This window comes from Myodes glareolus, chromosome 3, assembly GCF_982192425.1.
Source record: "Myodes glareolus chromosome 3, mMyoGla1.1, whole genome shotgun sequence".
NCBI classification, from domain to species: domain Eukaryota; kingdom Metazoa; phylum Chordata; class Mammalia; order Rodentia; family Cricetidae; genus Myodes; species Myodes glareolus.
Window position 1 is genome coordinate 57,587,195 of NC_142028.1, and position 16,128 is coordinate 57,603,322.

Here is a 16,128-nt window from a genome sequence, read left to right on the forward strand (position 1 = left end):
CACAGGCAGGCTCACGCCTTCAGCACATGCCTCCCTGTAAAAGTTTTCTGGAGTCTCTTAGAAGTAGCATTTGCTGTTGCTTGGGTGCTAAGAGCAGATGGCGCCATCCATAAATGCTTTCTTCTCCCTCTTTGGGGAAGCCTTCTTACCTTGAGTGGACCATATGAGCCCATTAAGACAGGTGCTGCTTGTGCCCATATGCCTCGCAAGCAGTATGTGGCGTAGTTTATAGAGCACAACCCTCCTTCCGGCTGCCACGGGGTGCACAAAAAAAGAAATTTACTTAAGCAATCCAGGGCTATGCCGTGAAGAAAGAAAAGACTAACATTGCCTCCTAGATTCTACCCAACACTGGTGGTGTGCAGTTGCCTCTTTCTGGGGAAGAGCTCTGTGCCATGGTGTCTAGGGCTTAGAGAATGTGTCCCCAAAGTGACTGTTCTAGGGCTTTTCCCAGCTACTTTCAATCCTTCTAAATAGTTTTTGCTAAAATAAATTATAAATTGTAACAAGGAAGTTTGTTCCAGCATTCATATTTATTAGATTTTAAGATTTAATGGCCATATGGGCCTAAAACAAACCTTTGATCCCCAGCCCCCCATTTTAAAGCAGTCAAGTGAAGTGTCTTGATTTTGACTCTTTAAATATTAATTTGTGGCCATAACCTACTTTGGGCTTCTGTCAAAGGGTGTGGCTTTGAAAATGAAGGTTTCAGCAACTGACTAACAGAGAAAAGCAAAGGCCTCTTACAAAGAGGTGCTCTTATTTGTTTCAAAATCCAATTTATGGGACTGGGTACAGTGGCTCACACCTTTAATTCCAGCACTTCAGAGACAGAGACAGGCAGATCTCAGAGTGCTCGAGGTCAGTGTGGTCTGCAGAGTAAGTTCCAGGACAGCCACGGCTTCGCAAAGAAACCGTGTGTGAGTGTGTGTGTGTGTGTGTGTGTGTGTGTGTGTGTGTGTGTGTTGTGGGTGGTCAGGTTAGCTGGGACCTTCTGGAACATCATATGGGCAACTTCCTGGAAGAAACACCTAAACATGCATTAATTGGTTAACCCCATTTCTTTCATACTGGTTGATATTGCTAATAGTAGAAGGGCTATTAGCTAATTTTTATTTTAAATTTTCTATCTTATTACCTTAGTGAGATCAGTAATAATGAATGATGTCCATGATACCGGTTTGGGGACCTTCACAGATGACAAAACTGTGTGTCTGGGTTTACTGCCTCCCTTCCTTTGTAACTACTGTTCTCGTGCTGTCCCCACTCATTTGGAGGCAGTCTCTGCATTGCTGCCTGTAGAGAGGGCTCATTCCCTCAAAGCTTGTGGAGTGCTTTGTGGGTTGATTACCCCACAAGTTATTTAGAAGTTCTGGTGGTTCTCAGTTTTCCTGTATCAGAATGCTGCAGTGAGCCTCTTTGTGGATGCACCGTAGGGAATGTGTGATGGTCCCTCTGTGGCAGAGAATGGCATACCATTGCCTTACAAATCGCAATTTTAAAGGAGAGTTGGTGACTGCCTAGACCGGAGTCTTACAAAGCTAGTTAGAGACTCTGTAAGAAGTCAGTGGATACTGATCAATCAAGTTTTATAAAAACTAACTGTAATGAAACTTCGGCTTATTCCAAGTAAGTGTGTAAGAATTAGGAGAGAATGTGTACATAACCATGTATATAGTTTATACATACTATATACATATATATAGTTTCAGAATGTATACAGTAATTCAGTAATATCATTTGATAAAGATTCATTAAGGGCATCCTATTGACCAATAAAAGCACCCAATTCTTAAAGTCATATAAAAATTATTCAACCCAGTCTGAAATCTGTAAGTAAATCCTCTGCTAAATCTTTGTATGTGTTAATTAATTCAGCAAAATGATTTTCCCCTAATTGAAACTGGCTACTCCTAACAGTTTTTCATAGATGAAGTCAGCCAAGGAAGGTAAAAGAACATCCAGGACAGAGGCTCTCAAAGATTTTGTGCTATTTAATTACTTTAACAGTCTTAAAAAGTGAACCTCGCTCCTTCCATTCATTAGTGCAGAAACTAAGTTGCAAAAGCTTCCAAAGTGACCGCCTTTGTCTAGCTTGAAACAGTCACACCCTTTCTGCGCTGCATAATTACTTTACCTGTGTCCCTGAGGTATCTTCCTTGGCACCAGAAACCTTGAGAAATATTGTTAGTACTGCATGTTTCTGCTCCCCAAGGTGGGTAGAGGGGTGTTAGGATTGAGCATTTATTTTTAATGAAGTGTTACATTTTGAGATCTGAGACTTACTCTGTCAAACCATGGAAACCCCATTTTTGTGATGTGACAAGCCTTGCAAGTGCCCCCTGACTTCTCTGAGGCCTCACTGGTAGTGTGAACAACATTAGCATTGCTCATCTGAGTGGGGTCCTCCTTTCTGCCCACTTCCTGTTATTTCCGCTGGTTTAGCACGGCGGCAGATCTGACAAGTGACTTCCCAAGACTTGAAGTTCATCAGGCTGCATCAGAATCACTTCTCAGAGCCGGGCTGTAATGTCCATGCAGAATCATCGCACCCCAAATGTATGTTTGGCATTGGTGCAGATGGGATCTACGGCTTGTGGTCTCACTCTGCTCACACAGGAAAAGAGAAAGAGGTGGCAGCTGGGGAAGTGATTACTTTCCAAACACCAGTTTGTGCTTGTTTTCCTTTCTCACCTCCCTTCCCCACTCTTGTCTGGTGACAGGGTCCCCATCAGCCTGCTCTGATTGCAGCTCACTTTCCTAGAAGTGATGAGATCACTGGCTCCTTCCAGCTCTAGCCCTCCCTCCCACTAAGGACAGGGTCTGGGGACAGCCCACCAGGTTCAGCCACCACCTTTGTCTCCTTTGCCGTTCTCTTTCTCCCTCGCTGCCTTTTTTCTCTCGGCTTTGTGAAATTTTCCTTGTTCCTTCCACATGGCATGCTTACCTCTCCAGAGCCCACTCCAAGCCCCAGTCTTTTCCAGAAGCGAAGTTAGGGGGCTGCTTAGATGACTGACAGATACCAAGATGTGTGCTGATGATCCAGAGGGTATCTTAGACTAACTTGAACTTGGGCTCCTATTTTACCCTTCTCTGCTGGCGAGAGAGCATCCGTCTTTGTGTTGAGACTGAGCTCATCCAAGCTAAAGAAGGCATTTCTCTGCCTGAAATACATAGGGGAATAAAAAGACAGGGTGGGGGGATATAAATTTAACCATGCTGTCCTTTAAAACTAAATATATACCCTTTTCTCTGTCCTGATTGGTCCATTTCCGTTGACAAGTGGATCGTAAGGAAAGGGAATATCCTGAACTTAATTGTAAGTTAAGTCTCTCTTAATCCAGAAGAGCATTTGAGATTCTGTCCAAGTGTTCAATTTCCCAGGCCGCTGAGGTCTGTGAATTTCTTTTCCCAGCCTCCAGGCTGCTGCAGTACAAGTCAGCATAGCTAATGCAGATAGATCTCCTGCCTCTCGCTCTCCTCCTCCCTCAGCTTTGATTCGATATGAACAGCCTGGTAACTCCGATGCTGGGGAGGACTCTGACAGAACTCTGCAGATGACTAGGTGGCCATGAAACACCTGGGGATTGTTCTTTAAGAAAAGGTAACATTTATATGCTAATGATGTCTCCCCCCCCCCTTTCTTGTTGCATTTTTTTTTCTAGGGCTACCAGTTCCCAAGAAGAGTCCAAAGTCGGTAAGGACTTGTCATTTACTTGGTGCTTGGGGGGGCGGGGGGAGCAGGGGACCCCAGCGGAAGGAAGGTTCGCTGCCTGAATTCACCTTAATATATGTATTTTAGAGTGCATGCAGGAGCCAGGAGCACAGGCTCATTTAATTAAGTTCTGGAGATATGTTTGATATAAATGGTATTGGGGTTTGTCTTTTAACTATGTAGAGATGTGTGAGCAGGATGCAAAAGCTTTGAGGATTAAAACAAAGCAGTTTGGCTTCCCTGCACCAATGCTCACAACTCCTTTGAATGGGCGAGTTTCTGAGCTGTTTCAACTTGATACAAATGCTATTGTTTCCTTTGGGGGAGGAAGAGAGAGAAAAGGCTCCACCTGCTTGCTCGCTGGCTTCTCAACTGGTGTTCGCCGGCAGCCGTTCACATGGCTACCATCTCTCTCAGAGCTTCCATATACACTCAGTGGGGAATTATTCACAAAACCTGTGAATTCGGAGAATTGCTATGCTTGTATATGTCCATGCTCAGGTGGAACAATGTTCACTGTCCAGTACTGAGACTAAGACATTTCCTTGCTGGGGAAATGTCCTTTGTTGTTTTGCTAGCTTTCGCAGCATTATGCTGCAGGTATAGGATTCTTTAAAAAAAAAAAATCAATGTTTTACTGTCCTTTCTAATCTGGTTTCCCTGAAGATGCATTACCTACTTGGCATGCTGGCTAATAGCCTAGAGGCTACAGTGTTGTGTTTGGTCGTATGAGCTTTTCACTCCTAGGGCGATAACAACAAATTAAAATGCTGCTTAAAAACTCCAAATCTGTGATTTGAGTGCCTGTGAAATTGAACTAGGCGGTAGAAGCTTCCTGAGTCATTAATATTAGGAAAAAGAAGGGGCTTCCTTGTAACTTAGCAGATTTCTGAACGGGGAAATGTGTGGCTTTGTGCCTTCCGGAGGAGGACCTTTAAAACTTTGCAGCTTCAGGCGCTGCAGCTGAATTCTTTCCACCCGTCTCCAAGCATGGCAGCACCAGGCAGAAGTTTATTAAGGAAGTGAGCGAGGGGAGCTTTATGCATTCTGAAGTCCAACTCCCCCCATTCTGTGAAGAAAAAAACCTGCAGTAATTGATGTGATTCTGATGGCACAGCGCTGTGGCGATTGGAACGTTGACTTCAGGGCTGCTTCCCGTGTCAGTTTGTGTTAATGTCCAGGCAGAAAAGTGCTGCTTGGTGCTCACATTGAAAGCACAGAGATGCCAAAGTGTGTGCATGTGCGCATGTGTGCATCGCCATCCCTGGGTCATCATCAGAGACGCATTCAGCCTTCAGACAAATCGAGTGCAGCTGGAAGATGTGTCTCCTGAGCTTGGGTTAGTGCGAGCCTTCCATGGCCATGCTGTGCTGATGCTTGGCCTTGTTTTACACACCCCCATGCTGTGAAATCTTGACAGGAAGCCGCTGCGTTGCACTAGTAACGTGGTTTCAGGGAGCAGGGTGGTCTCTGCTGTTTGCACCTGTGCAGGAGAGGTTCTGTCATGTTTGTATATCATCTTCTTCCCTGAAGTATTTCAGAATTACCCAGCTGACACCTAGCATCAAGCATGTACAGAGCCCATGTCCATTAAATCAGTTAAGAGAATTCTCTGGCAGTTTATTTTGGGGGCTGCCATGTCATTAGTGAGCAACAAGCCAATTACTTGAGTTGCATTCCCAGGGAAAAAAGCTCTCTTAACCGCTTTGCCCACAGTCTGCTGGCTTCTGATTACCGCAGGCGAAGAGGGGGGGTGCTGCTGGACTCCAGAGCAGGTTCCTAGCTTGGGGCTTGTCCTCACCTGGGTTCTGCTCCAGTACAGAGATGGCAGCTTGCATGGCATGCTGGCACACTGGCAGCTCCTGCACATGATTAGCGGACCCTCCGCCAAGGACTGCTGTTGGCAGGGGAGCATTACGAACATCTGTGATCAGTGAGGCTTGGACAGGTGGATGGAAAGCTGTTTCCCTTTGATGGTGTCCTGCCAATGGGACAGGTGACTAGGGGATGCTTTCCGAGGGGTTGGAGGGAATCCATGGGGATGAGGGATGGCCAGGTGCTGGCCGAGCCACTCAGGTGGTGACAGATAGTGTCAGTTCTGCAGGCTGCATAATCAAAAGTGCAGTGATTGTACCTGGGTTGTGATCCATGTAGATTCCACCGAGCTCAGTGAATAGTGTCTAAACCAGGTCCTCACTGTTGGCTGCTTGGCTTCCCACTCTACCCCCGAGGTTCTGACACACTTGGTTTCCTCCAATGATGGACAGACTCCCTCTGTTGCCATACCTTTTCTTTCTTTTTTAATGTTTTTAATAATTAGGCACTTGAGATTTTATTAGAGCAGAAGGTTTTAGCATTTTAATGTTGTTCCACCTCCTGGATTGTCCCTATAGCTTACTCTTAATAAAAATTTAACTTACTAGATTTAGTTTAAATGCTAAGTTTGTGGGGTTTGTATACTCTTGTGGTATAATAGTGATGTCTTAATGATGTTTAATTAATTTAATACCTGGACTTCTACACTGTCACAGATTTTTCTACCACGTGGCAGTAAAAAAATAAGATGCATTTGCTGTGGGATTTTAGGCGTCTCTGGAAAACTTAAGTTGTGACCCAAGTTAATCATTCTGATTAGAAACTTAATTTTAATTGTCAGTTTAAGTCGCACACAGGGATCTTGTGTGGGGGCTTTAAACTCTAAATTGCACACCCAAACAAATTGTAAGCCAGACCCACCTGTGTTCGTGCTGGGTCACATTCCACCTTCTCCAGCCTCCCTTTGTTAATCTGTCCATTTCTTTCCCTGCTCACCAATCTTCCATTCACCCATGTATCCTCCACTCACTCAGCCATCTATCCATCTTTTCATTCAGCGAAGTAGTGAGAACTCCCAAGTATGGAACTTGCACTGAGGCGCCAAGAAGTACAAATGCTTACTGCCTGTCTTCTAGGCGCTAAAATAGTGCAGGTATCCAGAGGCTAAAGTAGAGAATACCCGACTCCCAGGAACTGGGGAGAGAAATAGATACCACATCAGCAGACAGGCCTGTCTAGACCCTCTTCTCCTGGGGATTAAAGTCTGGTGAGCGTACACATTGAAAGCTGATAAAGGAGGACCATCCAGCTCTCATTTCAAATGACCTGAGCTGAATAGTCTTACAAAGCCCAGGCCCAGGGTAGAATAAAGAACTGTGGCTGAACTTGTAAACTTATTTGGAGTCTGGAAGGCTGTGAACACCCAAAGTTTTACAAGAGTGAAAAGGTAGTACCTTCAAAACAGCGATAGAAAGTTTCACTTCCAATCTCTTTAGCCTGCAAGAGATACTGAAGGAAATTTCTGGAATTAGATATATAGACTTATGAGGGGATACAAGATCTCTTATATATGCTTGAGGAGACATAAGACCTCTTAGATCATGTATGGATTGGGAGCCACGAGTCCTCTTGGATGACGTATGCATTGAGGGGCTCCTGCCTGAATCACTCTCTGTGATAGGCACTGCCTCTCACACTGCACTCCTAGGCTTCCCTGCTCCAAAGCCACCACTTGGATCTCATCAAAGTTTCTTCAGGCAGTGAGGAAAAGCAGTGAAAATGGGAGATGAGAAAAGGAATAGATAGATTGGCTTCCGATTATCAGTCAAATTGTCCCACCTCGGCACCTGGACATTCTGTTTTGCTAAATTGCTTACTTTTTTTTTTTTGTGACTCAGATTTTATTTTTTCCATCCTCCCAGTGTTCTCCTTTTCTCCATGAATTCCCTTCATCTGTCTTTGGGAAGAAATTTGACTTGGAAACCGATACAGGAAAGAGGCAGAAGTAAAGAGCAGCCTATGCCTTGACTCAGACCTGGTGTCCAATTTTCACACTTTTAGTGACCTTGGCCTCATACCTCAGCAGCGTTTGGACCTGCTCCTGTTGTCCATGCAAATCTCTGCAGTGGCCTTGGGTCTTGGCAGATACATCAACTGTAAATAATTTGGCTTTAAAATGGATCAATTTGTCATTTTTAAGCCCCATGAATTCTTTTCATCATCTAAGCTCCTAAGTGCTGTCTGTATTCATTTGTTCTTCCAAGCAAATATTTTCAGTTCACTTTATAGGAACGTCCATTTCTAAATCATTCTGTGAAATACTGATGAGATAAATTTTTCCCCATTTCCATTTATAAAAACCATTGCGCCTTCCCAATTTTCCTGACCTGACAGTAAGTAGGATGAGAATCATTCATTTTAGGGAGATAGGTACAATTTCATTCTAAAAGGTTTTGTGATACAAGTTCATGGCCAAGGACTCTTAAGGAGATTTTAGAATTAAGCCCAGTTCTTTTTCCAAGTTGGCAGAGATTTGAGAATCAGAAATGAAATTCTTAGTTAAAGAATATCAACCTAGTGACAGTAGTTAAGATTAGTGATTTCTGTCTGGGTATGGGTGAGTCCTGTGTTTCTAAAGTATCTTCTTCTTCCTCGCATCTCCCCTGAACCTGTCAGCAGTGCCTCACTCTCATCACACCCATGCCCCAGGGGAAGCCACCCCAGGTGCAGAGCAAGAAGGAACCTCAGACTGCCCTCTCTGCTTCCAGTTATTTCTCTACATCTGCTCCCTACCCAGGAGCCTGAGCAGACTTCCTAGAAGTGCATTAACTCCTGGTTCATTCTTATTTTAAGTACTTCCTCCAGAGCTAAGAAGGAAGCCTGTCCTTACAGTGCCACATAAGACACTTGCGTGATCTGGCTTCCATGTTCATGTCCAGCTCCCCGTCCCCTCACGGTGTCACACGAGCCAGACATTCTGAAGACTGCAACCTGTCCAAGCTCATTTTGATGGTAGAAATTAGCACATGTTGGGTGCATTGCCAAAATACTATTCTACGCACCCATCCTTAAGCCAGAGAACATTGTGGTGTGTTATTTTAAATATATTCTGAATATTTGATTAATTCAATATCCATCTACACATCTAAATTCCAAGCAGTTAGGTAACATCTTTATATTTATCTGTTGTGTTTCTTAGTGTTTGGCACAGTATAAATTATCCATTTGTGTTTGTTGATCAAGTTGAATAAATACATTGCAGGTGATTTGCTGTAGGCACGCTTTGTCTGGTATCCTGCTTTTATGTGCTAAGTATTTCTCCCCATCCATGTGCTTCATGCACAGGCTTCCCTTAGCAGGGCTAAAGATACCGGCTTCTAGCTGCTTGTCTTTGAACTAGTGTCTCACTTAGGAAAATGAGTTGAAGGTAGCACACACCCTATAACCCTAGCACTTCAGAGCAGGGTAAGAGAATCACGAATTTGAATTTAGCCTGGACTGCATAGTAAAACTTTCTTAAAATACACACACACATGAAAGTGAACAAAACTATAAAGAAAAACAGATGAATGACATTCATATTTAATGCAGATTTCATTCTGTGCTGTCTCAGTTGAGAAGCGAATTTTCTTTCATGCATAAAGCCTTCTAGTAGGGGATCAAGAAAAGCCCTACAAACTGACTCTGAAGGGCCAGGTAGTAGACCTGCTGCACAAGCATCAGGAACTCAGTCGTTCCTTCTCATCTATATTTTAAAAAGTGTAAGTAGCAGCTGCATATAATCCAATACTAGGGGGGGTCCAGATGGGCAAGTATGTTATGTTTGATGGTCAGCCAGCCTAGCGTAATCAGGGACCTCCAGATTAAAGAAAGACTCTGTCTCAAAACACTGAGCATGGCACCTAAGGGACAATACCCGAGGTTACCCTCTGGCTTCCACATACATACATATGCCCCTGTGTGCCAGACGTATACATATACCTGATCACATGTGCACACACATGCAACACCCCAAATGACTTTCATTTGAGAGCTCTGTGAATGCTTCTTTTCCTTTGACCAGTTTTGGGCTTCTAATAAAAGGATGTCACAGAAAATGAAAAATATGTTTTGAAGCATTTATACATATACACACAGAGCGCAGCTCCAAAAAAAACCCTAGGATTCTCATTATATTGAAATTTGAGAGAGCTGGTTGTTTTAAAAATGAACATAGAACAGGGCTAAATCTTAGCAGATAAAGTGTTTTCAGTGGACTTCATCTGAATACTCCCTTTATGGCCAAGCAACTCTTTAGTTAAACCTGAGGCTGGGTCCTCTGTGACAGGGATTTGTTAGACCAAGATAAACATCCTGGGGCCTCAGAAACCCTTTTGAGCAGCATGTATGATGGTTTGTGCATAACTCCTCTCATTGGCGTGAGAAAACTCTTGATGTAAGCAGCTTAAGGGAAAAAAGTTTGTTTTGAGTCATGAGCTCAGGGGATTTCAGCCAATCAGGGTGAGGAGGCGTGACTGCAGATTTGGCTTAATCTCTGTCAGCAGGAACATGAAGTGGCTGATTGACTTATGCGTATTGACTTATGGTGACTGACAAGAAGCAGAAAGGTCAGACTAGAACCAGAAGGGCGTTATCATCTTCAAGGGCCATCCCAGGAGACCCTCTTCTGGTAGCTGGGCCACATGTCCTAAAGGCTCCACAGCTTCCCAAAACTACCACCAGCTGGGGAACACATGCGTACACCCTTAGCTCTGTGAGAACCACTCACTGGGCATAAAAACTAATGGGTACAGCAGAGACAAGTTAAAGTTTGGTTTTCAGAGAGAGGGACTCCAGAAGTCAGTGGGACACACATTGCAAAGAACCCTCCTAAACAGCTACACGTGGACTTCTTCCAGGTATACTGGAGGTGGGGCATTAAGGGACCTCAGGTGGAAACTGAAGCTTCCAGAATTAGAGACTTACTTCAGCTGTGACATGAACTCAGTGATGCTGGGCTCGTTCTACAGTCAGACCTCTGCCACTCTTTTAAGGAATAAAAATATAGTGACCATTTGAAGGAAGTATGTACACCTTCCAGGCAAACTCAGTTTCTGTATTGAATGATTTGGTGTTAACATTTAGAATAGCTCCTATACAGCATACAAGTTGAAGTCCATATTAATTCTGTTTACCACAGTTCACTTCAGGGTGGAAATAGCCTTTGATTTCCCTTGTTTGTAAGATGTCACCTGTTGTTATTAAAATAGAAAAAGTTAAGCAGCGCTGAAAAGTGTAAAACTTAAAGGAAGAAACCTGCTCATGATATCATTTTTTTCTAAATACCGTGCTGCACGTTCACGCCAACAATGACTGATGGTGTGCATGTTTTCTGATGAGAGCTTACGAGATACACATTTGAGATATGCACGTTTAAAAGAGAACTCAGCATCCTCAGCATGGCACCCGAGGAAGAGTTGGGGCATGATATGAGGCCATGAGAGTTGACGTCAGTGTAGGGAAGGGCCTTCAAAGGTGGCAGAGAGCCTATTGCCAGTCTTGGAAATGCTAGTCCATCTAGCACAGAGCTCAGTGCTTTATTATCTGAAGAGAGAAAGGGTGAAGTGGAGTTGTGTTTGCCCTGTGCGTCTTTGTGTGTACCATCCCTTTGCATGTGAGTGAGCTAATCCTCTCGAAGATATAATAGCCTTAGAACACGGGCCTCGCATTTTCCTCAACTATGAGTCTTTCCCAAAACCTGTAGTCAGGTCTCTAGCAGTCAAGTCAAGATCTCAACTCTTATCTAGGAGTTGAGAGACGTTCCTCAATAAAATGCTTGCCACGCAAATATAATAAAAACTTAAGTTATATTCTCAGAACCCATATACAGTGCCAGGCATAGCGGTACATGCTTGTTAATTCCAGAAAGGTGAGACAAGGCTTTCAGAGGCTCGCTGGCTAACTAGCCTAGCCTGCCTGGCGAACTCAAGGCCAGTGAGAGACCCTGTCTCAAACAAAAAGTGGAACGTTGCCCTCAGTGTTCCACACATGCATGTGTGTGTGTGTGTGTGTGTGTTTATGCGTGCACTCCTGCACACACATGTCCTTACATATGAATATACACACGCAAAAGGAACAAAGAAAATCTGTTCTTTTTGGACTTTCTTCATCTACTCATTGCAAAATAAAGACTAAAAGGAGAAAGGACCATGGTCATTTCTATCAGGGAATGAAAGATGGAGGGCACCTGAGTGGAGAGCAAGGAGGATTGATGATAGCTTCTGGTAACAGAGCTCCAGGGGACCAGAATACACACAGTCAGGATACTATAAGCTTCTTTAAGAAGCATCATCTCTGCAGTGTACATAACAGAGGATGGAGAGGCCCCCTCCCCCTCGTGTCCCCTAGCTCCTGATAACTAGGCACAGTAACTAAGTAACGTGGTGTCTTTTGCAGATGAGGCAGAACTCCAACATTGCATTTGCAGAGGTGAAACCATTACCAGGGTTTTGCCTGTGCTCTCTGTCAATTCAGAGAACATTTCATAAAATGTAAGTCTGTGCTGAGCTGGTTTCAGTGATCAGGAACTTGACTCTACCTTTGAACTCAATGAAGCTCCCCTTTGAAAGTACTTAAACTTTGGACAAGTCACCCGTCTGGGAGGGCTGAACCGTGCAGGGCAACACATATACATACTTCAAGTTGGCTCTTCATTTTTTATTTATTTATTTTTTTTGAGCTCACAGTAGTCCCAGTAATCCAAGAGGTAAAAAGCACTGCTCTCAGAATTGATTAACTGAAAACTATATAAGCTCCTGCTCTCTGCACCGGAGTACCAGATCACTGCGCTGCCAGGTGTGACTTCCCAAGGCTCAGATGCAGTTCCTGCTGGAATAGGAATGGTGGAAACCTGTAGAGCGGAGCGAGTTTGATTATTAAGAGATACAGCATATGGAGCCCCATGTAGCATTTTTAGCCCTGATTGTATTGCTTGTGGGTATTGCCGGCTTACATCCAAAACACTTACGGTATTTTGAGTCACATATTTTTGTCAAGAATTGAGGGTGTTAGGATAGATGCATCGTACAATAAATAAGCCCAGGGTGTCTTCCTGAGAGCTTACAAGGGAAATCAGATTTGTTTCCCACTACAGCCCAGAAAGCAGCATGGGTATGGTTATGTCTCTATCTAGTCCGCCCCTCTGTCTTCCTGCCAATCACTTGCGGATTTATCTGCATTCAGCACTTGCTGGAGAAGCCAGAGTGTCATTTTAAGTGTGTGTGTGTGTGTGTGTGTGTGTGCGCGCGCGCGTGTGCCGGCGTACACGCACTAAACAAAGGCAGGCTGGGGAAAGGTGCCCAGTGGAAAAGTCACAATCATCTTCCTTTCCTGGCCCCCTCACTTGCTTTCTTGCAGCAGCCACTGGAGAGGAAAGACAGCCAGAACAGCTCCCAGCACAGTGTCTCCAGCCACAGGAGCCTGCACACGGCATCCCCGAGTCACGGCACGCAGGTGCTCCCCGAGTACCCACCTGCAGACGCCCCTGTTCCGGATCAGACCGACAGCTCTGGGCAGAAAAAACCAGATCCTTTTAAAATCTGGGCCCAGTCCAGGAGCATGTATGAAAACCGACGTGAGTAATTCCCTGGGTTCCTGCCCTCCCAGGCCCTCTCCCGTGCTCTACCCTCCTCTTAATAAAGGAGACCTCGGGTAGCCAGTGGATAAAGGTGAAGAGGACTGGGAAGCCATGGCCTCTTAAGAGCAGGTAGACTCTGCTGGTTGTCTTTGTAGCCTAGGTGATGTCTCCAGCTTGAGGAAGCCTAGGTCAAAGTGGATGTTTTTCTTTCCGGTTCAGAGAAGTGGTTTGAAAGAGCCGTCGTCTTTTAATTCTGTCCCGAGTGGAGAACATGGTGTGTTCTGCACTCCTGTCTGGTGAAGCGGCTCCAACACACACCAGCATAATTGTGATTGCAGGGTCATGAGAAGAGCTTAGGTACTTTCTTTGTGGCCTTGCGGTTCTTAAAAATACTGGTAATGTTTTATTTTGCCCTCTTTGGTCTTTGCAAACATTTCCCTCAAAAAGGTGAAAAATAAAAGCCCATAGAGAATGAGTGTAGCTTAATTATACAGTGGTGACGTGCGTTTTTTGGTTAAGATCAACGTGGAAAGGTACACTTCAAAACTTCCCAGATCTTAAAACTCTCCTCCTCATTGCCCTTCTCTCTTTTTTACTGAGATGATTACTGGGCACATTCACCAGCAGCAGTCTTCATTATTTTACTAATGCAAGTCCCTAAAATGCCCCAGGCTTTGCAGATGCTATTGACCCTTTCGGAGCCTTTGTGGTCCTTGACATTTTCTTCCTGAGGTGACTGGTTAGTATGCCCTGGAATGAGGCAGAATGTGTTAGGAGAGAGGACATTATATTGACGACCTGAAGCTGAGAGAAAAAACAACATTGTTTTGCCACCTTGAACGGGTTTTGTTCCTAGCTGCCCTGATGTCACCTCTGTGGAAATCATAGCTCAGATGCTAGGAGAGGTTAAAGGCCTTTCCTCCTCTCACCAACCACCCTGGCATACCTGGTTGTCTGGGGAGACATCCTTTGTTCTTTGACTCAGATAAAGGAAGGGAGTAAGGCCAGCAGCCCTGAGAAAGAAAGCCGACCTTAGGTAAACTCAACAATCAAGGGCCACGTGAAGCTCTCTTGCTGATTATCAGCTGTTAGAGGTCCCCCGAAGTACCATCACCATCAGTGCAAAGCATCAGTCCACTAGGAAGGCTGAGGTTCACCATGCTGACAAAAGCCAGCTAATCTGAAGTTGAATGTACCCCACCCCACCCCTGATGCCGGAAGAAAGCTGAAATGTTCGGAAAGTCAGGCTGAAGGAAATCTCTGACAAATGCAGCAAATGCTAACTGCAAACTTAACCATCCTATATCAAAAAATGCTCAAGATGAGAAATGCTTCCAATTTTGGATTTTGAAGTATTTGTTTATCCGCAGTGAGATAGTCTGAGGATGGGACCTGAGTCTGAATTTCAAATCTGTTTATGTTTCATATATACAAAGCCAGAAAGTCATTTTAGACCATATTTGCAGCGATTTTCTCTGTAACTATAAGTTTTATGGTATGGAGTTTTCTTCTTAGGGTGTTACATCAGTACTTAAAAAGCTTTGGGTTTTATAGCATGTGAGGTCTTCAGATCAGGGACACCCAACTGGTACAAACGTAGGATGCATACCAGGAACCCCGTCCTTTGTAGCAGTTGCTCTTTAAAATACCACGGAAGGAATACCTTCCAGTTGAGAATGGTCCATATTCCCTTCACATTTCTCTCTCACCATGTGGCTTCTTAATCAATGACCCAACTTCAAGGGATGATGAGTGATTGTTTTATTGACCGTTCTCCCGCTTTCTTCGGTACAGCACACATTAGGATTGAGTTTTCCATGTAGTAATCATTTTGTGATCAAATAAATCCTTCCCTGAAGTGCTGGCGGGACCTCCTGGATTGACAGGGCACTTTAAGCACGCGCTCAATGGTAGGCTCATCCACCCTAAAGCAACAGTATTCCTTGGGATTTGAATGTTTTATCTCAACTTTTAAGAAAATTTTCAACAGGAAAAGAGATTGGAATGTCCAGCGTGACCATGGCCACTTGCAGCACTGACACTGCTCAAGTGCAGTCAGGCAGAAATGTTCGGGATGGCTTCCGCTTTGTCCTTTCGCTTTCTTTAGCACCTAAGCAATCGGATACAGCCCCACGAGTGAGAACCAGTGCCTCTTTGGTGATTGGAGGTTCTGTAATTGAGTGATAATAGCAGCCGAATGGCTGTTAAGATCTGCATGGATTTTTTTTCTTCTTTCTAAATAAGAATAATGCTGGCCCGCCCCCGCCCCCAGCAGTTCTGTCTCTAACACATGTTCTCTTCTTCCCATGGTACCCACTGGTGAACCTATAGCAATCTTGTCTTTGAATCACCATTTTTGTTTCATCTCAAATTCACTTCCCCCATTGCCCTAAGTTATTTTGTATTACCCTGTTTGTATTGCCCTAAACCAAATTCATTTCTCCCATTGCCCTAAGTCCTTTTAAGAACATTCTTTTTAAAAAAAAAGAGGAGGAGTCTTGATGGATAGAATTCCCTCCCCATCCCTTGGTAATGAAATAAGCAAATACTGAAATTGAAGTAAGTCATAGTACATTAATTATGTATATTATTCCCTTCATGTTGAAAATACCTTTTCCTTTTTATTGAACTTCATTATCACGGGCAATGTAAAGATGGACACACAGCTGGTCACTTTCCCTTACATGTTCTAGGTGTCTCACAAAATACCATCCTCTCTGCTTGGCTCTCTGCCAAAGCAGCAGGGTTAAAATGATTTAATCTGAATTACAGAAGTGTTAATGAATCCCTTTGAAGGATCTCAATGTTAATTAAAGACTAGAAATCCTTTAAATAAGCCGCCTTGCCTGTTTTGTATTTTCTCTAGCTAAAATGCCAGTTGGATCCATGTCTTTAACAATGACATGATTGGTCTTAGCAGATGTTCACATGGTCACCTAGTGCACAGCAGCCTGTACTACAAAGGAATCTCCAAAGCTTATAG

The 16,128-nt window shown here is 44.1% G+C and overlaps 1 protein-coding gene across 28 annotated transcripts in view; it reads left to right on the top strand.

Annotated features, from left to right (window-relative positions):
* Nucleotides 1-16,128, top strand: part of Magi1 (membrane associated guanylate kinase, WW and PDZ domain containing 1) — a 610,906-nt gene that overhangs the window by 566,226 nt on the left and 28,552 nt on the right. For 20 of the 28 annotated variants that reach the window (XM_087904480.1, XM_085686762.2, XM_085686764.2 and 17 more), the window contains 2 exons: nt 3,666-3,697; nt 12,926-13,142. In XM_087904480.1, the coding sequence (XP_087760606.1) occupies nt 3,666-3,697; nt 12,926-13,142 (249 nt within the window). The remainder of the gene's footprint in view (nt 1-3,665; nt 3,698-12,925; nt 13,143-16,128) is intronic. The other 8 variants (XM_085686765.2, XM_085686766.2, XM_085686749.2 and 5 more) reach the window with 1 other exon arrangement.